This window comes from Nannospalax galili, unplaced genomic scaffold (genome assembly GCF_000622305.1).
Source record: "Nannospalax galili isolate Female #2095 unplaced genomic scaffold, S.galili_v1.0 scaffold192, whole genome shotgun sequence".
Lineage (NCBI taxonomy): Eukaryota > Metazoa > Chordata > Mammalia > Rodentia > Spalacidae > Nannospalax > Nannospalax galili.
The window spans coordinates 1258646-1280833 of NW_008331810.1; the positions used below are offsets into that span (position 1 = coordinate 1258646).

The window sequence follows — 22188 nt, forward strand, 5'->3', positions numbered from 1 at the left end:
AGAAAAGGAAACACCCCCCCCAACCCCAAAACATTAAAAAAACAAAAAAAACAACAACAACAACCAAAAAAAAAAAAAAAAACAACCTTTAACTCACAGAAAGAAGGGCAAAATTGAAACTTTTCAAATTTGGGCCACCTCAAGACGAGCACTCCCTGGGGCACACCTGTAATCCAAGTACTCAGGAGGCAGAGGAAGACATATCTCTGTGCGTTCAAGGCCAGCCTGACCTACACAGTGGCCTACATAGTAAGTTCCAGGCCAGTCAGGGCGACAGAGTGAGACAGAGAGAAATGACTCCTACGATTTTGTGGGTCACTTCATGCCAAAACTTTATGCAATACTTTATGCAATACACACTAAATCCACAATCTGCATTATTATAAAAATGGGAGTTACATTGTTTCATAATTTTTTTTCATTTGTAAGCTCATGATTATTAATAAAGTTCTAACTGGATGGAAGAGATCGATCAGCAGTTTTCTCCTCAGGCACTGGCATACATTTGGCATATATACACATACACACACCATATACATATACACATATATAAAAAAAATCTTTTTCGTCACGCATGCATTAAAAAAAATAATTCAGGGGCTATAGAGATAGTTCAGTGGTTAAGAGCACTGACTGTCCTTCCAAAAGGACTGGGGTTTATTTCCCAGCATCCACATGGCAGCTAACAACCCTCTGTAACTCCAGTTCCAGCTGATGGCCTCCAGTGGCATTGCATGCAGCAGGCAAAACATTCATACACATAAAATAAAATTAATTTTTAAAAAGAATTTTAGGGGCTGGAGAGATGGCTCAGCAGTTAAGAACACCGGATGTTCTTGCAGAGGACCCGAGTTCGAATCCCAGCACCCACATGGCAGCCAACAACTGTCCTAACTCCAGTTCCAGGGAATCAGACAGCCTCTTCTGTCCTCCTCGGGCATTGCACAACATGGGTGCATTTACCTACATGCAGGCAGTACACGCATAGCATACATATAAAATAAAATAAAAATTAGGAAAAAAAAAAGAAATTTAACATACAAATGAAAAATTCAATGTCTAGGTACTTAATATGATTTCTAAAAACAATAAATTATACTACTGAATACTGAAGATGGGAAGTCGCCTTCAGCCTGACTCTGATCACCCAGCAAGCATATAATCCATCAGGCAATTATGTTCACCAGCACCTGAAACTCACTGTGAGTGAGCACCTCTTTGTTTACTTTAATTGATAGGGTCAAAGGGCTTTATTGCTACTTTTAAAAGGGTTTTCTACTAACCTGTAAAATCGATTAACAAGCCTCATTCGAATTGTGTACAGATCAGTTGGGTAAGCCACAACAGTACAGTACTTTGGATAGGTGCACAGATCCACAGGGCCTGCAAAGGCTGCTGCCATATCTGCAGGGAGACAGAATGCTAAGCTTTGAACCAATGAATTCATTACTCTGAAGTGGTGTCAATCTACAAATCTACTCATACGGGCTCCATTTAATGTGACAAACCAAAAGGAATCAAAAAGAAATTATAGTAAGGGATGCAACCTAAACTACACAATTTTGAAATTGTTTTATGGAGGGGCTGGAGAGATGGCTCAGCGGTTAAGAATACCGACTGTTCTTGCAGAAAACCCAGGGGTTCAAATCCCAGCACCCACATGGCAGCTAACAACTGTCTGTAACTCCAGTCCCAGGGGATCCAACAGCCTCTTCTGTCCTCCTTGGGCTTTGCATGACACGGGTGCCCTTACCTACATGCAGGCAATACACACATACACATAAAAATAATAAACAAAATACTTAAAACAAAACATCTTAATCATCTTTATACACCCTCCCCCATCTGCACCCCTCCATACCCCCACCGCTGGATTGCATGCCATCTGTCATATATGTTAAGGCCTATCAAATCAAGCTTGTGTATGCAGATATCCCTCAGTGCAAGTTCCCCTGCTGGTATTCATGCTGGTCTTTGGATATACATGTCAAGCTCATCATCTCCTCAGTATCTCTCCAGAAGCTCTTCCTTCCTTCCGATAGTCTCTTACTATAGCTATAAGCATGTTTCATAGTCAGTTCATCCAGTTGTCTCTTTGGTCCTGTGACGGTACTTTGCTGGCTATCCCATCTAGAACACCAGGTAACACTACTCTTTTGGCCCTTGGGCCTTGGATGACACGGGTGCCCTTACCTACATGCAGGCAATACACACATACACATAAAAATAATAAATGAAAAAAAAAATTTTTTAAGGAAATTGTTTTATGGAAAATTTGGAAATCAAACTTTTTACCTTGCTAAAACTCACCGAGATTTAAAAGCTGATCTATGCCACTGACAATGCGGTCACATTCTTCATCCCTTGATTTCTGGCCCCATTCACCATCTTGCGGTTTGTAAAGCAACTTCTCTAGCTCATCTGATGTGACAGAAATACTTGCTCCCAATTCTTCTGGTGGATCAACTATAAATCCCATTTCAAAGGAAAAGAAAGAATAGAGGGGAGAAAAATAAAAAGTCAACCCCCAAAAACCCACGTATGCCATTTCTTAAAATTCAGTTAGGAAAGCTCACAAACTAGGTGACCTCCACTCAAAATCAGGTGTCAAATTTGGAACTTTCTAAAAAGTATCCATTTTTGGATCATCCCAGTTGCTTTAGTTCAGGGGTTAACACAAGATACCCGTCATAACATTCAAAGGGATTGTAACCATGGCTTCAGTCTCTATCTTAAAAGAGGAAAATTCTTGGGGGATAGAGAGATGGCTTAGCAGCTAGAGGCACTGGCTGCTCTTGCCGAGGACCCAGGTTCAAATCCCAGCAGTCACACTGCATCTAACTACCATTCATAACTCCAGTTCCCAGGGATCTGACGCCCTCTACTGACCTCTGAGGATATTACATGACATGGGTGCAACTACTGACATGCATGCAATACACACATAAGCATAAAATAAAAATAATTATTGGTTTTTCTTTTTGTGACAGGGTCTCCCTGTAGCCCCAGCTGGCCTGGAACCCACAGCAAGTTCCAGGCCTGAGTTGCCAACTAAACCAAACAAAAAACAAACAAAACCTGCAAAACGAAAATGGAGAAAATGATCCCAAGAACACAACCAGCCAACTCCTTTCAACTGACAGAAGCACACAATGAAGTAAATTAAAAATCAGTTACTTTTTCTCAAAAGGTCTTAAGGAGAAAAATAGGGAGAAAAATCCAAAATTAGGCGTAAAATATTTCTGCTCATTACATAGGAGTGCTAAGAGCTAAGAATGTCATTAGCTGTGGTGGTCATGTCTTTTCAGAACACTGTGCAAACCAAAGGTCAGGGGCTTTCAAAGAGCATTACTACAGCAAATTCTGTATTAGTGGATGGGTGTGATAATGCTTAATTAAGGGAACACTTCTTCCAAAAAAATATTATTTCAAGTTACTATGAATGTTTTACACAGCACCAGTTGCTTGACTTTCTAAAAAATATTATTTCTATTTTATGTGTACAAACCTGCATGTTAAGTGCACCATGTCGTGCAATGCCCATGGAGGTCAGAAGAAGGCATCAGGTCCCCCTGGAACTGGGGTTATGGATGGTTGTTAGCTGCCATGTGGGTGCTAAGAATCAAACCAGGTCCTCTGGAAATGCAGTCAGTGCTCTTAACCACTGAGCCATCCCTCAAGCCCCCAGTTGCTTAATTTCTTTGTGAAAGACCTTAATTTCAAAGTTTAGATCTAACAGAAGGAAATTTTATTACTAGTTACAGGATGAAAAGGTTAAGGTGTCAATGGTAAATGAATCCTATAGGCTTTAATTCATTTTATTTTTATTTTTAATTGTTAATTTTGTTGTACTGGGGAACTGAACCTAGGGACTTGTGCACACTAGACAAGTGCTCTACCACTAAGCTACATCCAAACCTATAATTTATGTTCTTACAAAATAATTTTGGTATTATTTCCTTCAAGGACATAAAAAAAAGTTTAAAAAGACCACCCCATTACTCTGAGGAGCAAATATTTTTGCACTTTTATAATCTATTCCAAAGTAACATTTACAAGAAAGGCAAAATCAAGCAGGAGCAGCAACGGATACGTACTTAAAAACACAAATGCACCCCTGGGCCTAGCTCTCAATGTTAGCAATTTCTTTTTAGTGACGTGCAGGTTCCTATTTGTGTGCGTGGGTGTACATGGAGGCCAGAGATCAACCTCGTATCTTGGTCCTCAGAAGTCACGTCTACCCTGTTTCTTGAGGCAAGGTCTCTCACAAGAGAGTTGGGGTTTGCGGACAGGATAGCCACAAGCAAGAACCATGGATCCTCTGTCTCTGCTTCTCAAGCACTAGGGTTGTGTGTGCCACCACACTCAGCTTTTCCTGGGGGTTTGGGATTCAACTTGGGGCTTCATGCCTGCACAGTAAGCATTTTACCAAATGAGGGATCTCCCCAGCCAAGTTCTTATCTTGTGTCTTATATTTTAAACCCACCTCCTAAACAGGTGAAGAGTTTTTGGGACTGAGGAGATGGCTCAGAAGGTTAAGCGCTTACAGCACAAGCAGGAGGACCTTAGTTTAAGTCCCTAGCACTCATGTAAAAAGCTAGGTGAGGAGATATATGCCTGTAACCCCAAAGTGGGGGTCAGAGACAGGTAGGTCCCAGGGGAATCACCAGTAAGCCACTCTAGTGGGAATGGTAAGATCCAGGTTCAGACGGTCTCAAAGAAATAAGAGGGGGAAGGGGGAAACAACTGAGGAAGACACCCCAACCACCCTGGATTTCCACACACATCTACATGGTGCATACACACACATATACAAAGAGAAAAGGTGCTACCTCGGAGTGTTATTTAGATATAGAAAGTGCTCAGTAGTTAACTAGGGTGTTGTTTCTGGACAAGATATAAAGTAACAGGGCTGATATGCATTATTCAGGCTAAAACAACAACAAACAGATATATACATGGAGACAGTACATAAGAAACAACAGTTCACCTCACTGAACACTACGCAAACAACATGAATCCCCACTGAGAACCAAAATAAATAAGGTAAGCCACAGGAAGGGTCACCACAGCTGGCCCAAGGAGCCAGGTCATGGCTCAGGGAAGAAGAACCCAGATGGAACCAGAGAGACTGCCTGGGGCCAGAAAGACTGGGAGAGGCCAAAGAGAAAAGAAGCTAAGCTCTGGACAATCTGAGTGTGTAGGAAAAAAATATGAGGCTGGAAAAGGCCACTAATGACTTAGAAGAATCATATCCAACAGGGGCAGAACCCTGCGATCACCAGCCAGCCTGTAGGACTTCTTGACTTAGAACACAGGACTGAGTGTACGTCAGTGTCCTTCCTTAGTAATGGGAAAACAGCTATGCACTTCCATCTCACCTAGCAATCCTTAAAAGGAATGAAAACTAGGATTTTCAAAGCATAATGGCTGTGCTAGGAGACAATGCTTTTGGTAAAGTGCTTGCCAAGCAAGCATGGGGGCCTGAGTTCAATCCCTAGAGCCCAAGTGTCAGAGCTAACTTCAACTGTCAACCTGTGGTGGTTTGAATGAGAAAGTCCCCCAAAGGCTGCAAGTATTTGGACACTTGGTCCCCAGTTCGTGGCACTGTCTGGAGAGTCATGGAACCTTTAGTAGGCGTGGCCATGCTGGAGGAAGCAGGTCACTGGGGGCGGGTTTTGAGAGTTCTCACGACTTACCAGATTTCTAGTTTCTCTCTGCTTTCTGTGCCCACTTGAAGATGCGATCGCTTAACTTTCTGCTTAGGCTACCTCCCTACTGCCCCCCAACCCCCATTATGGATCCTCCCGCTGGAACCATAAGCCAAATATACTCTTCCTTCTTTAAGTTGCCTTGGTCATGGTGTTTTATCACAGCAACAGAAAAGGAACTAGTACACAACCTGACCACCCAGGAAGAGACTCAACTGAAGAACTGTCTCTGAACTTCAGACTGATCTGCAGTCATGTCTGTGGACCATTTTCATTTCTTTTGGTTTTGTTTTTTGGAGACAAGGTCTCCCTATAGCCACAGCTGGCCTGGAACTTACTATGTAGACAAGGCTAGCCTCAAGCTCAGAGAGGCAAAAAAGCCATCTGCCACTGTGGCACATTTTCTTAATTAATGTAGGAGGGCCCAGCCCACTGATGGCAGTGCCATGCCTGAGCCGGTAGGCCTGGGCTTAAGGGAAATAGTTGAGCAAGCCACTCAGTAGCAGCCTCCAGATCTCTCCATCAGTTTACTGCAAACTCCTGCTCTGGCCTCCCTCAATGGGAGACTAAAATTTGAAGCCAATTAAACCCTTTCCTCCCTGAGTTGGTTTTGGTCAGTTCTATCACAGCAATCAAAAGAAAACCAAAAAAGTTAAAAAACCCAGACTGGAGTGGCACACTTATAATGCTGATGAACAGGAGGTGGAGCCAGATAGATTCCTGGGGTTGAGGGTTTGCTAACCAGGCAGGCGAGCCCCAAGCCACTAAGAAATCATGTGCCCCCCCCTCCAAAAAAGTGTGACACCCAAGGAAAAGAAACCCAATATTGACTGACCTCTGGTCTCTACACGAACACAAACTTACAAGGTGCACGCATACACAAAATAATGATTAGCCCAATTAAAAAGTTATCAATGGATCTGAGTATTTCTCTAAAGGTACATAAAAGATGAATAAAAGCAAATGGAGATGCTAAATACCATTAGCCATCAAGGACATGCAAACCAAAACTATAGCAGTATTTCATACACCCTAAGAAGTCTAATGACTGTTAGTCTAATACCTGTTGCATAGGATGTGGATAAATTGCAGCTCACACACGCTGCTGTTTGTGTATGTGAAATACACTAGAAAAAGTTAAACAACACATGAGCCAGCAATTCCAGGCCTATAAAACATGTACATGACATTCACAGCAGTGTTTATAGTCAAAAAGTAGAAATAACCCAAATATCAAGTAATAAAAAGGATTTTAAAAAAATGTGGTGTACATCCACACAATTCATTCAATAAAGATATATCTTTATTTTGTAAATACCACAGGCTCTGGAGTATTATAGCTAAGATAAGGAAAACACAAAAAGGTATTTAAATGTATTAAATTGTCGAAAAATACTAAAAAACTGACTAATACCTAAAGGTAGACTGGAAGGGCTCTCCCAAGGGTCAAATCTTCAACAGTATAACAGCTTACTGCCTTATAAACTGAAAAGAGAGAGTATCCTATACTAGAATTCCAACTCTTAAAATATTAAAGAACACACAATGCAAAATACTTACAAAAGAAATATTTTTTTTTAAAAACCTACTATTTGGTAATAAAGCTTATCTGAGAAAGAATCACCAGTGAATGGTAAAATTATTAGGTGATATAGGATGAGAAATGAACTTTTTTTTTTTTTTTTTTGTCTTTTTGAAACGGTCTCCCTATAGCCCCAGCTGGCCTGGAACTCGGTACATAGACCAGGCTGGCCTCAAACTCACAGAGATCTGCCTGACTCTCCCTCCCAAGTACTGGAACTAAAGGCGTGCACCACCACGCCTGGCTCTAAAACAAAGCTTTTTTTAAGTGCAATAAATAGTGACAAAGTTGCCGGGCATGGTGGAGCACACCTTTAATCCCAGCACTTAGGAGGCAGAAGCAGGCAGATCTCTGTGAGTTCGAGGCCAGCCTGGTCTACATAGCGAGTTCCAGGTCAGCTGGGGCTACAGGGAGACACTGTCTCAAAAAGACCAAAATAAATAAATAAATAAAATAAGTGACAAAGTAAATATCCAAAAAACAAAGATGAAATACAGGCAGTCAGAGGTGCTCTTGGCTGTAACACAGGAGAAAAGCGTTAGCAGGACTGGTGACAGCAGCCTGTATTTTAACCTGCATTTCCACCGCTTTTCACATGCCTGCTTATGTCTCCTGACAATCTTATAAAGGCCGACTATCCTCATTAGGGGCTATAATTTGCAGAGGTTCCTCCATTGGTTTTAAACATCCTTATAAGGAAGGAACTGCAAACAGCTCTTAAGAGGACTGTTCAGGGACTACTGGCTTGAGTTGGAATCCTGTTCTGCTCCTATTCCTTTTTAAACAAGTTCTCTAAAACTCTTTTAGGCTTAAATTTCTTCATTTGTAAAATTAACAATACAGTAATCAACCTCGGCAAGAATGAGCTGATATAGAGAAAAATTCTTTCAAGAGAGTACAAGGGAAGGCTGGGTTTACCTACCTGTGCACACGGACACTATACACATCCACACATCCACACTGTACACACGGACACTGTACACACGGACACTGTACACATCCACACTGTACACACAGACACTGTACACACGGACACTGTACACATCCACACTGTACACACGGACACTGTACACATTCACACTGTACACATCCACACTGTACACATCCACACTGTACACATCCACAGTGTACACATCCACACTGTACACACGGACACTGTACACACGTACACTGTACACACGGACACTGTACACATCCACACTGTACACACGGACACTGTACACATCCACACTGTACACACGGACACTGTACACATCCACACTGTACACACGGACACTGTACACATCCACACTGTACACACGGACACTGTACACATCCACACTGTACACATACACACTGTAAACACGGACACTGTACACATCCACACTGTACACATCCACAGTGTACACATCCACACTGTACACACGGACACTGTACACATCCACACTGTACACATACACACTGTAAACACGGACACTGTACACATCCACACTGTACACATCCACAGTGTACACATCCACACTGTACACACGGACACTGTACACATCCACACTGTACACATACACACTGTAAACACGGACACTGTACACATCCACACTGTACACATCCACAGTGTACACATCCACACTGTACACACGGACACTGTACACATCCACACTGTACACATACACACTGTAAACACGGACACTGTACACATCCACACTGTACACATCCACAGTGTACACATCCACACTGTACACACGGACACTGTACACATCCACACTGTACACATACACACTGTAAACACGGACACTGTACACATCCAACACACTGTACACACACACACACTGTACACATACACACTGTACACATCCACACTGTACACATGTACACTGTACACATCCACACTGTATACACGGACACTGTACACATCCCCACTGTACACATGTACACTGTACACATCCACACGCTACACACACACACTGTGCACACACACACTGTACACACGTACACTGTACACATCCACACTGTACACATCCACACTGTACACACACACTGTACACACGGACACTGTACACATACACACTGTACACACACACACACTGTACACACATACACTACAAAGTTTCTTTTTATACGACTAGGCACAAATTGTAAGTTAATAAACTTAGAAGAAAATCTCAGAAAAGAATTATTGGTGACTTTCACTACTGCCGTTATTATAAAGTTACTGTACAACATAACCAAAGCCAGCAGGCACGGTGTGCACCTGTCATCCCAGCACACCTGAAATTGAACCAGGAAGACAACCATAAGGCTGATGCTGACCTGTGCTAGAGAGTGAGCATCTACCTCAGGAAAAAGATTAAAAAGTTAAGCCAGGTGTGGTAGCACACGCCTTTAGTCCCAGCACTTGTGAGGCAGAGGCAAGTGGATCTTTGTGAGTTTGAGGCCAGCCTGGTCTACATAGTGAGTTCCAGGAACTCTGGGGCTACAAGGAGACCTTGTCTCAAAAAGACAAAAAATAAATATATTTTTTTTTTAAATCTGTATTTCCCTAACAGTCTTTTTTCACATATTGGTGAAGATCTGGAAGCTGGCAGGCAGAAGACCAAGGAGAAAGGCACAGCCTGTAGGAAGGGCGTGTTATTCAAAGTGCTGGGGTTTTGGTCTTTTCTGCAAGCTGTGAAAACATGAGTGATAAGAGGAGTGAAAAAATGGCAACCAGAGATGGTCAGCACCAAACAAACAGCAGAAACAGGCAGCAGTGATGGCGGAACTACAACATCCCATGACGGTGCAGGAGACTCAGTCCACGCTGACCAGAGGACAACACGAGCTCCAGAAGGAGGACAGCCAAGTGCTGAAAAAGGGCTGACTCCAGACAGGAGCACAGGCTGAGGGAAGCAGGAAGGCAAGTGAGACCCTCGTAAGGATGAGCCCCAGAACACGGTGAGGGACAGAAAGTGGTAGCTCTGTGCTGGAGTTGATGGAGAAGTCAAAGCAGCTTACAGGAAAAACCGCAGCTCACTGCCAAGACACAGCTGAACAAATCCAGAATGTGAGATGGAAAGGAAACCAGCCAACAGGTGTAAAACGACTGCCTTCTTTTAGTGGAGTTCTGAGATTCTTCAATAATTTAAAAACATTTATGAAAGGACACAAAGGAGCTCTATCATGTACATCCAACAAGATAAACACTGAAAGATAAAACAGTTTCCTAACTTGATAAATAGGTACCATTGTCTGGAATTGGCTCCATGTCCCATGGGCTTAGTTTTTCAATTTCAGTATTGTCCCACCTGTTTAACAAAAAACAGTGAAACTCCAGTTAGCCAGTCATCAATTACAAAAGAAATACATCAACAATCTCACAGCAGCAATTAAAATTTAAACATTAAGATTTCTGAGAGAGAAAATATAAAATGTATAAAATTTTAAAGTTAGGTTTATGGAAAAAAGACAACAACTCCTAATTGACCTGTACCCAAAGAAGACTGTGAAAACAGCATGCAGGCGTGGGCACCAGCTGCACAGCATGACTCTGTACCACAGCCCATGTTCTTTATAATACCCACTGAAGATTACTACTGATAAATTATCAACACTGGGCTGCGACTGACTCGAGAAATGCACAGGTGTGGTATATGTTTAACACCCATTCTGGAGGTCAGATTTCATGATTAAAAAAAAAAACTACAGAAAAGAAGAGCTGGACAGACGGCTCTGGTTAAGAGCACTGGCTGTTCTTGCAGAGGACCCAGGTTTGATTCCCAGCACCTACATGGTGGCTAACAACCATCTGTAACTCCAGTTCCAGGGAAATCCAACACCCTCTTCTGACCTCCACAGGCATTGCATAACATGGGTGCACTCACACACATGCAGACAATACAGTCATACACATAAAATAAAAAAATAATTTTTTTTAAACCAACAGAAAACCTAAAACATATTAAACATACTAACCATACAGTGACCTGTAACAGGAAGTTATTTTCCTCTGTATACAAACCTAACAATGTAGCACTGGAAATGGCTGTCAGGATACTGTGGCTGGTAAGGCTCTTGATTTAACACCGTTCCAAACCACCAGGCATCATCAATAATAGATCGAAATCTGTCACCTATAAGAGAAATGATCAGGTCTGAGGCATCTACTTGCTAATGTCATGAACAAGTTTTACCTATAAACACCATAATATATAAATAGAGAACAGAAATCAGTACATATTATTGTGAAATGTGCCAGCCTGTCTGCACTATAATTATCAGGGATACAGATGTCAGGAAGGTATGGCACACTTATCAATACAGAGAAATAGTCACACAGTGCAACAAAATAGAACAAAATGGCTTCAACCTGTTCCGTTGTTCTCTGCAGTCAAAAGGCACTTCAAACAAGCCATATATATTTTACAAGATGAAACAAAGCAAAAGTTAAGAAAATTCAAAAATCTCAAGGCTGCAGATGCAGCACAGTGGGAGAACACTTGCTTAGTGTTACATAAGGCCCTGGATTCAGTTCATACATGGGGAAATTATCATTCTTTGTGAGCATGGCAAATATATTAAAACATAATGGAACACATAAAACTTGAGTTCAAAATTACAGTAACTATCATTAGACTTCATGATTAAATTGCTTCAAGAGTAAAGAATCAGGTCTGGGACTGGCAAGATGGCTTAACTGGTAAAGGCGCATGCTGCCACACCTGATGACCTGAGTTCAATCTCTGGCCACAGGTGGAAGGAGAATGTTAACTCCCACAAGCTGTCCTCTGTGTACCATGATATGCACACACTCTCACGCACAATTTTTTAAGGTGAAACTCAGGGACCTGGAGAGATGGCTCAGTGATTAAGAGCACTGGCTGTTCCTGCAGAGGACCAGGGTTCAGTTCCCAGCACCCAATGGTGGCTAACATCCATCCTTAACTTTAGAGAAGATCTAACACCCTCTTCTGGCCTCCACAGGCTCCAAGCATGCATGTGGTACACTTACATACATGCAGGCAAAACACTCATACACATAAAATCTTCAGAAAGAAACATAGATCAATTGATCTTGAAATGGCTCCTCTAGACCAATACAATTACAGGATGGGGCTGGGGTATACTCAATGGCCTAGCATGCACCATACCATGTGTATGGGCATGTGCATACATGGACACACACACACACACATTAAAAAGTGTAAAGGCAGAGGCAGGTGGATCTTTGTGAGTCTGAGGCCAGCCTGGTCTATACAGGGAGTTCCAGGACAGCTGGGGCTACAGAGAGACCCTGTCTCAAAAAGACCGAAAAAAAAAAAAAAAAAAAAAGTGTAAGTAAAAATTTTAAATGTATGTGTTTAACTGTATCCTACAACTATTTAACTTTGACTTCAATGAGCAGAACAAAACACATCTCATCTATGCTTTGCATACATTACAAAAATAACAGCATTTTCCAAACAACAAAGAAAGATGTCTAGTATCTGAACAGGTTGTAAATCCTCTAAGATTTTTCAAATTAAGTTTGGCCTTTCAAGAGTAGGACAGACACACTGAAAAGATGAAAGCAAGCAGCTTTCTCTAGCCACACCAACTATGGAAAAACAAAAATCAAGTTAAGCATAAAAGATCAGATATAAATAATAGTACCTCAGATACAATAATGAAACAAAACATTAACTACAAAGGGAAAGGGAAACAAACCATTACATTTCGTTTTTAAAGGGTTTTTTTTAACTCTGTGTGTGTGTGATGTATTTGTGCATGGGCGAAAGGTGTGGAGTGAGTCAGTTCTCTCCATGGGATATGGGAATTAAACTCAAGTGGTCAGGTTTACACAGCAAATGCTTTCCCATGTCTGAGTCATTTTTCTGGCTCATTAATATTTTATTATTTTTATGTGTATGAGTGTATTGCCTGCATGCGAGTGCACCCACATCATGCAATGCCACAGAGATCAGAAGAGGGTTTCAGATTCCCCTGGAACTGGAGTTACAGACAGTTCATAGCTACCATGTGGGTGCTGGGAATTGAACCCAGGTCCCTCTGCAAGAGTAGTCAGTGCTCTTAACCGCTCAGCCAACTCTCCAGCCCCTTTTCTGGCTCATTCTTAAGTCTTCGGAGCTGACTTGTTGGTAAAATGAGAACTCTACCTTACATCACATCTGAGACTCACAATGGCTGTGCATCTAAGTTCCTTGTGTTGCTGCTGATGACTAGGACTAGGTATTTTCCTACAAGAAAAATTTCCTCTGCTTTCAATCCCGAAATAATCCTGACTACTTGAAGGCTTTGCCGTCATGCAGTCTACTGACAGCAGCCCTTATTAATGTATCTAAAACTTAAATATTTGTAGCACCTACAAAAACAGATGGCAGAGCCCGGGGAGATGAATGAGGTCTTGATCGCATTTATGAGTGTCTGCCCCAGATAACAGCTTGGGTCCAACAGTATCTTTAAGATTTATTTTTAATCATGTATATGTGCACGCACACGAGCACATCCAAGTGCGCAGGGAGGCCAGAAGTGTCTGATCCCCATGGAGTTTGAATTGTACACACTTGTGAGCCACTATGAACCGATCTCAGGTCCTCTACAAGAGCACCACGTGCACCTGACCACTGACCCGCTCTCTAGCCCTCAAACAGTATTTCTAACGAGACAGAGCTGACAAAAGCAGAACAAGGAGCCAGGGACACTGAGCTGCGGAGCTGCTCCAAGGGGAGGAGTCACTGCCTCTGCTGTTGAGCAATACAAGCTTCCCAAAGGCTATGACCTAAAATCCTCAGAAGCTCTAGGGTCATGGCCCAGAAGCACTCCAAGAGGGCTGTATGGAGCCCACCACAGTGGTACCTCCCTCAAGACAGCAGGACCCAAAGCAAACCATGAAATACTTTCAATCTCAGGACTCAGGTACTCAGCCAGGACTGTCTCTAATGGTACCTCCTGCCCCTCAGAGAGCATTCTGGTCCTAAATACAGAGCCCCCAAACCCAGGACACTGGGCAGATCCAAGCCATGGTCTCTCGAGGGATCCAGGACCACCAAGAGAAGTTCATGGCCTGGATCAAAGTGAGGCATCTTCAGAATAGACACTAGTGGACCCTGAGAACGAAGCAGGGAGGATAGGGACCCTTTTCTTCCCAATCCATCTGCTTATAACTTGTTAAGAGAACCCCTGGGATCCCTGAGGAGCCTTATTCTGAGGAAGGTCTTTTCTAGCAAATTTTGCCAACATGATACCTCTCCAAATATGGGGAAAGGTAAGAGTTAGATGGAAGGGGGGGGGGGGGCATCCAAGAAGCAGAGGCATCATTTTGTGACCAAGGAGGATACTTGGGATAGTGGAGATCCCAGGTCCCCTAGTCAACACTGGCTGAACCGAAAACAAAGTTAGGCAGATGAGCAGAAGCCTGTGATTGTGTGAAGTAGCTTAGACAGGCAGGCTTCTGGTAACTGACTAAATGTTGGTGGAAAACTGTATGGAAGCTTCTGGCCAGCATCTTTATGCATGCAGGCAGCTAAAAGGCACCCCTTCCCTTCTCTTCCCTTCCTTTCTCTTCATCAAATCAGTATCAGAAAATCAAAGGGCTGTGCACAGCACAGAATGGAATTTGACTGGCTCATTTTTAAATATTTCTTAAAGGAAAATTTTCAAAGTATTCATTCAGTACTCAGGAAGCCTCTGAACTACTCTCCATCCTCCACAGCACATAGGAATTGAATCTTGTGACAATACCAAAGTAGGGGATGGCTAGAGCAAAGAACTGCAGACAGGACCTCGGCTGGACAACTCTTCCTGAGGTGTGGGGACAGGTTACTTCCCTGGGGTCCTTTTACTTGCTCTCAAAGCAGGTGGCACACAGCCCTTTTAAAATCAAGCATGTTTATTCAGAGCCCTCCCCACCCTGATCTACTAAAGGAGAAGGAGAAGCACAGCCCTAGTTTTGGAAATGCAGAATTCAGACTGGAAGCACCTCAGGCTTCTTCTTGCAAGGCCAGCCAAAATTAGTTTTTTTTTTTTAGGAGGGGGGGTGTCTTTTTGAGACAGGGTCTCCCTGTAGCCCCAGCTGTCCTGGAACTCACTATGTAGACCAGGCTGGCCTTGAATTCACAGAGATCCGCCTGCCTCTGCCTCCCAAGTGCTAGGATTAAAGAGGCTGGCCATGTGGATGCCAGGGATCAGATTCTGGTCCTTAGTCAAAGCGCCTTTGTCCACTGAGTGCCTTCTTACCAGTCACAATGTTTATTTCTTTAATCTTTTACTTTATTTTTGTCTTTGTGTGAGCATGTACACATGTTGTGTGTGCCTTCAGGGGCCACAAGAGGGCACCCAAATCCCTGGAGGAGTTATTGATGACTGTGAACTGCCCTGCATGAGTGCTGAGACCCAAACTCTGGAAGGGCAACAAGCACTCAACTGCTGAGCCATCGATCATTTCTTTAAGGACCAGTTTCCCCAAGACATATCACTTAAACCACAACATATACCACAGACACACAAATACGAACAAAGAGAAAAAGAGATAAATAATTTGATTTAGGCTTTATTGTGGGTTTTTTTGTTGTTGTTGTTGTATCAAAGTAAATACTTTTGGCATACCACAACATTTTCAGTTCAAAATATGGAATTATTTCTTGCCATTGCATTACTTTAAATACTAGGACAATAGTACAAATTATACCATTACTACATTAAAGATATAATGTAATGTAATATAGGGAAGTCTAAAATAGTCGATTCTAGTCTAGAGACTATAGATTAAAAAAAAAAAAAAAAAAAAACCTTTTTCCAAAAATGACCCTACAATCAGAAGCTATCGATATTGCTTGGTTAAAAAGTTCCATAAAATAGATACCAATTAGCACCAGGCAAAGTAATTGTTTGTATAAACCATAATTCTAAAATTAAAGGGCTATGCCCAAAAAGGCAGATCAATGGGAGGTCTTTAAGGTACATTAAAACTCAGTGAGGACAGACTTACAAGGCTGCCAATTTCTCTGTCTTGCTTCATCGTAAAACTGACGCAACACAAGAAAGTCGATAACATCTGGCATGTCGTGGTATCTGGGAAACAATGAAAAATCATGACTGCCTACACAGGTCATGGTGGAAAGCAACATGTTCAAAAGACACAGAACAGGAACTGTATACCCATATCTAAGTTTTTAACTAGCAATAGTTCTTAACTGTGCAGGTGTTAATGTGTGCTTGTGCATGTGTGGATGGAGTCTAGGTTCCTGACTACCAACAACTCCCAACTGTGTAGGTGTTAACGTGCATGCATGTGCACAGGTGGATGGAGGCCAAGGACAGCCCTGAGTGTCATTCCTCAAGTGCCATAAACTTGTTCTCTGAATTGAACTATCACTGGCCTGCAACTCACTAAGCAGGCTATGCTGGCTGGCCAGGGAACCTAGGAATCCACCTATCTCCCAGCACAACTGAACTCAAGTCTTACCCCCTAACTAGCCATATTTACAAAAGATAAAAAGAGAGACTAGAGAGATAGGTCAGTTGGGAAAACTGCTTGACACACAAGCATAAGGACCTCTGTTCAAATCCCAACACCCAAATAAAAGCCAAGTGTGGCATTACGTTCCTATAATCCCAATATGGGAAGGCAGAGTCAAGCAGATTCCTGGAGCTCACTGCTACTCAACATAGCCAACTGGTCAACTCTGGGTTTAGTTAAGACTCTGACTCAAAAAAAGTAAGGTAGCCAGGCATAGCAGCGCACGCCTTTAGTCTCAGCACTCAGGAGGCAGAGGCAGGTGGATCTCTGTGAGTTCAAGGCCATCCTCTTTAATCCCAGCACTCGGGAGGCAGAGGTAGACGGATCTCTGTGAGTTCAAGGCCAGCCTGGTCTACATAGCGAGTTCCAGGACAGCTGGGGCTACAGGGAGACCCTGTCTCTGAAAGACCAAAAAAAAAAGTGAGGTAGAGAAGGACTGACAAAGTCATCTGACACCAACCTCCACACCTCTATACACGTACCCACAAATGAATATGCATATACCACACACACAATGATCTGATTTAGCCTTTTCTTTTGGTGTCTTTTTTTTTTTTTGGCAACAGGGTCTCCCTGTCGCCCCAGCTGTCCTGGAACTCACTATGTAGACCAGGCTTGGCCTCGAACTCACAGAGATCCGCTGGCCTCGAACTCACAGAGATCCGCTTGCCTCTGCCTCCCAAGCACTGGGCTTAAAGGTGTGTACCACCAAGCCCAGCTTGGGTTTTATTTTTAAGGCAGCATCTCACTAGGTTGCCCGAGTTGGCCTCTCTCTCTATTCCTTTCCCCAGCTCCTGGGTGCTGAGATTAAAGGCAAGTATCACCATGCCCAGTAAGAAACCAATGATCTGTTGGGTTTCTTTGGTCTTTTTGAGACAGGGTCTCCCTGTAGCTCCAGGAGGCCTGGAACTCATGGTGTAGACCAGGCTCATCTCAATCTCACAAAGATCCTCATGCCTCTGCCTCTCAAATGCTGGGATTAAAGGCGTGTGCCACCATACCCGGTGAAACCAATGATTTTTAATAGTGTTATCCTGTTTAACCCAATGTCTGTTAGACACTATTTAACTATGCAAAGACCTTTTTTTTAAAAAAAAAAAAAAAAAAAAAAAAAGACAGGGTCTTCCTGTAGCCCCAGCTGTCCTGGAACTATGTTGACCAGGAACTCACAAAGATCCATCTGCCTCTGCCTCCCAAGTGCTGGGATTAAAGGCATGCACCAACACACCCAGCCCATTCGTGTTCTACATTTTCAGTCTCCAAATGCAGTCTCAATTCAAATCAGCCCCACTTCAAATATTCAGCAGCCATTCTGTGATTAGTAGCTACCAGACAGCTAGTTTTCCCCATAGTTAGAGTTCTCTGCCCACGTAAGAGCTGTGGAAAAGCCAAACATGGACTGTCGCTGCCCACCAGACCTACACTACTAATGGTGGTTCCAGTCATCCCAAGCCCGACCCACACCTCAGGCTGTCCATACTGCTCTGCAGGTGGATGCAGCTAATGCATACTAATCAGAAAGACATGAAATCTAAATGCGAAGAATGCCACTGGAAGGTGACAGTACGTACCTAATGGAGAAAGATCTATCTGTAAGTCTTCCAGTTGCCGGGTCTATAAATGCCAGTTTAAGGCAGCAGAGTGTAGGTGGCCCAACCTCATACCGTATTCCAACTATTTTGACCAATTCTTGATCCTTTAACACACATTTTTAGAAATGGTTAAAATACTGTAAGTCCATGCACTACGCAAACTCCTAAATTAGGCTTCCAAAGTTCAATTTACCATTAATTGCAATCATTCTTGCTAATCTCCATGAGAAGGGGTATTTTATACAAAAATATACTCACCTTAAGAAATCAGTAGACTCACTATACAAAAACCCACCACAAAAGTGTAAAGAATCTTTGATAAGCTCAAGATAACCAGTTAGCAATCTGACATACTTTTTTGTTTTCATTTTTCTTTTTAAGTAATTTTTAGACTTATTGTGTATGTGTTCATATATATATATAACATGAACCAAGGTATCTGCTGTGTGCAGGTCAAAGAAAACCCTGTGGGCGTTCTCTCCTTCCACCATGTGAGATCTGGGGATCAAACTCAGGTCATCAAGACTGACAAGTTCTTTTACCTATCCAAAGAGTCACAGCTCAGACCCTATTTATTTTCTTCTTTGTATAGACTATTTTATTTACATAATTTTGAATTATACACTCAGAATATACAACCATTTTGCTTATTCATATATATTCTCCCAACACTTTGATGTTAAATTTCTTCTAACACATGCCTAAGTAAAGGCAGATATCTGTTGAAAATCAACTGTGTCTGTCCTATAACCTATTCTAGACAACAGGTATAGGACAGTGAGCAGGACAAAGCCCCACTGGATGGAGTACCTGTCAAGGGGGTGGAGTACCTGTCAAGTGAACTTATAATCCATTTTCCTGTGTCTGCTTCCTTGATACTAAGTTTATAACAGATCATCACCCACATTTTCACCCACTGTGATTAACCAAGGAAACAGTCCTATTTATAGTAGCTACTAAAACTAATATTCCTAGAAGTAAATTTAACTAGAAGTGATTATGTCTCTCTAATGAAAGAAAACAGCGAAACAATGCAAAAAGAAATTGAAGACAACACAGAGAATTCAAAGACATCCCATGTTCATAAACGATGAAATGTCCTTATTGCCCAAAGCTATGTACAGATTCAGTGCACTCCCAACCAAACACCAGTGTCTCCAGTGAACTAGAAAACCAATCCTAAAATCCGTATGGAACTGCCTACCAACCACAGACAGCCAGAACAACCTTGAGCAAAAAGAAAGCAGGGGGCACCATATTACCTGAACTAAAAATGTACTACACCAAACACAGTAACTCAAAGAGCAAAAAAAAAAACCACATCACAGCAATCAACAAACAGAAAGCAGTGTCCAGCCTTAACACCACTCATCTGCAGCCAACAATCCTGAAATCAGGAAGCTGAGGACAAGCAGGACAGTAAGGACAGTCTTCAAGAATTCATGTCTCTAGTGTGGCATAAGCAGACCTGTAATTCAAGGAATTCAGGAGGTGGAGACAGGAAGTAAGTTCAAGGCCAACCTGAGCTACACAGTCAGACAGAATGACAGACAAAAAAAGAGGACACGGAAAGAGAAGGGAAAAGAAGGAAGGAATGAGAGGATGACTAGCATGCAGGGAAGCGAACACAGATGCTTTCTCAGTGTCGTGACACCCAGCTCACAGCCAGCAGCACTATGCCCAACAGACACCTGAGGGAAGCTTGTCAAATCTCATTTTCTTCCATCATCTACCACACCCTTCTTGTACCAAGAAACATGAGCCAGCAATTCAAAACTATGCTTGTAGGCCATTATCAACAGTAGAATCACCAACAAAACTCACAGATCTGAAAAGCAGGCCCACTGAACAGCCAGGAATGAGACGGATGCTGCAGCACCAGCACTGCAGCCACAAGACAGTCGCTTACTCCAGCTCATCTGCTACAGGCCCAAGAGGTGATGAAATGTTCAGTCATGGAGCATTCCAGAAGTATTGAGTTTACAGCTCTACCCGACTTATGCAAGTTATAAGCAAATACTGAATTCCATGAAGGAGGATTCACTGTGCTTAGAAACACAGTAAGGAAATAGATGCTATTAAGCCAGATTCATACAAACAAAGCCATTAAATATTTTTTAAAAAAAATTTTTTTTTAGCACTCAGGAGGCAGAGGCAGGCAGATCTCTGTGAGATCGAGGCCAGCCTGGTCTACATAGCAAACACCAGGCCAGCTGTGGCTACAGGGAGATCTTGCCTCAAAAAAGACAAAAAAAATATTTTTGGCCAGGCATGGTCATGAAGAGGGACAGACCTCTGCAAGTTCAAGGTCAACCTGTTGTTCTACATAGTGAGTTCCAAGTCAGCCAGGGCTACATTGTGAGACTCTGTCTCAAAGAAACAAACAAGTAATTTTTTTTCATTCCCTAAGTTATTTTAAGTATCAAAACATGTAAAAGTCAATGGATATGGTGGCACAGGCCTTTAATCCCAGTATGCAGAGGCAGAGGAAAGTGGATCTCTGTGAGTTCCAGGCCAGCCTGGTTTACATAGTAAGATCCTGTCTCAAAAAACCAAAACCAAACAAACAAAAAAAATCTATAAAAGTATAAACACAGTTAATCAAACTGGCATTTTTATGTTTTGTTGTTTTTTTTCTTTTCAGGTACAAAAGTATTTATTTACAAGATCTTGTATGCTAACCAAAAACATATCACACATGGATTTTTCCCTCCCATCATTCACTGAACAAATCCCAGGCTTCATGTACATGTGGGCCCTACACAGCAGCCACTCCGTGAGCACACTGTGGCTTCCCTAACTACTACAGGCCAACATGGCGCTTACTGCCATTTATTCGTAAATACATTAAGACAGAACTGCCTTCTTCATAAATGTACAAGCATTTCTGTTTGTCTCTTAAATTATCAAAAATATCATCTCAGGTTTAAAAGATCTGAAAACTGTTCGTTCAGTTTCAATTCTAATTGCCAGTACACCCCCCTAGAAAGCATGGACCACTCCACAACCCTGTAAGCGATTTGGGTAACTTAAAATGTTTGCTACCTGCTAAAAATGCTCTATTTTCAGACAAGAGTTACAAGGACAGAGAATTATAAAACAGGAGTGACTGGAAAAGGTCATGTTACTTCACGATTTTATGACACAAGGCCAAATTTCCTCCAGCTTTTACTTCTTTGGACAGCAGCCTTCTACATGGAAACGGTGCAGCGTCAGTGGCCTACCCTAAGATCCATTTTTCTCCATGGCTCCTTGTGAGGGTTCAGTTCATAAATGTTATTTCTTCTAACAGCTTCAATGTAAGCTTCATGGCCCTGACGAAAATAGATTACCTACAAAAGAGAAGAATTCATTTAAATAGAAAACTGCAGAGCAATGTAGGCTTGATTTTTCATATCCATACTTTTAAATTTTTTACTGTCACCTCATCACCCATCTGAGGAACAAAGGGAGACTTTCGAAGTGTAGTGTCAGTTATCCAAACAGGAGGATGAAATTCATATAACTGCTCCACATCTGCAAGCTCCACAGGAGTTATCCTTCGCAAATTCTGCCAAGGGGAAAAGAAGAACATTTGGTAAAACAGGGCAATGGCCGGGCATGGTGGGGCACGCCTTTAGTCCCAGCATTCAGGAGGCAGAAGCAGGCAGATCTCTGTGAATTCGAGGCCAGCCTGGTCTACACAGTGAGTTTGAGGCCAGAGGGAGCTACAGGGAGACCTGTCTCAAGCAGAAAGAAAGAAAGAAAGAAAGGAAGAAAGGAAGGAAGGAAGGAAGGAAGGAAGGAAGGAAGGAAGGAAGGAAAGAAAGAAAGAAAGAAAGAAAGAAAGAAAGA

At 42.4% G+C, this 22188-nt stretch overlaps 1 protein-coding gene across 5 annotated transcripts in view; it reads right to left on the reverse strand.

Moving 5' to 3' along the window:
* Brwd1 (bromodomain and WD repeat domain containing 1) overlaps positions 1-22188 on the reverse strand; it is a 100794-nt gene that overhangs the window by 27021 nt on the left and 51585 nt on the right. For 3 of the 5 annotated variants that reach the window (XM_029560532.1, XM_029560530.1, XM_029560531.1), the window contains 8 exons: positions 21779-21904; positions 21579-21686; positions 18334-18458; positions 16232-16314; positions 11267-11378; positions 10492-10553; positions 2311-2481; positions 1284-1404 (listed from right to left, as the gene is read on the reverse strand). In XM_029560532.1, coding sequence (XP_029416392.1) covers positions 1284-1404; positions 2311-2481; positions 10492-10553; positions 11267-11378; positions 16232-16314; positions 18334-18458; positions 21579-21686; positions 21779-21904 — 908 coding nt within the window. The remainder of the gene's footprint in view (positions 1-1283; positions 1405-2310; positions 2482-10491; positions 10554-11266; positions 11379-16231; positions 16315-18333; positions 18459-21578; positions 21687-21778; positions 21905-22188) is intronic. The other 2 variants (XM_008826912.3, XM_017796558.2) reach the window with 1 other exon arrangement.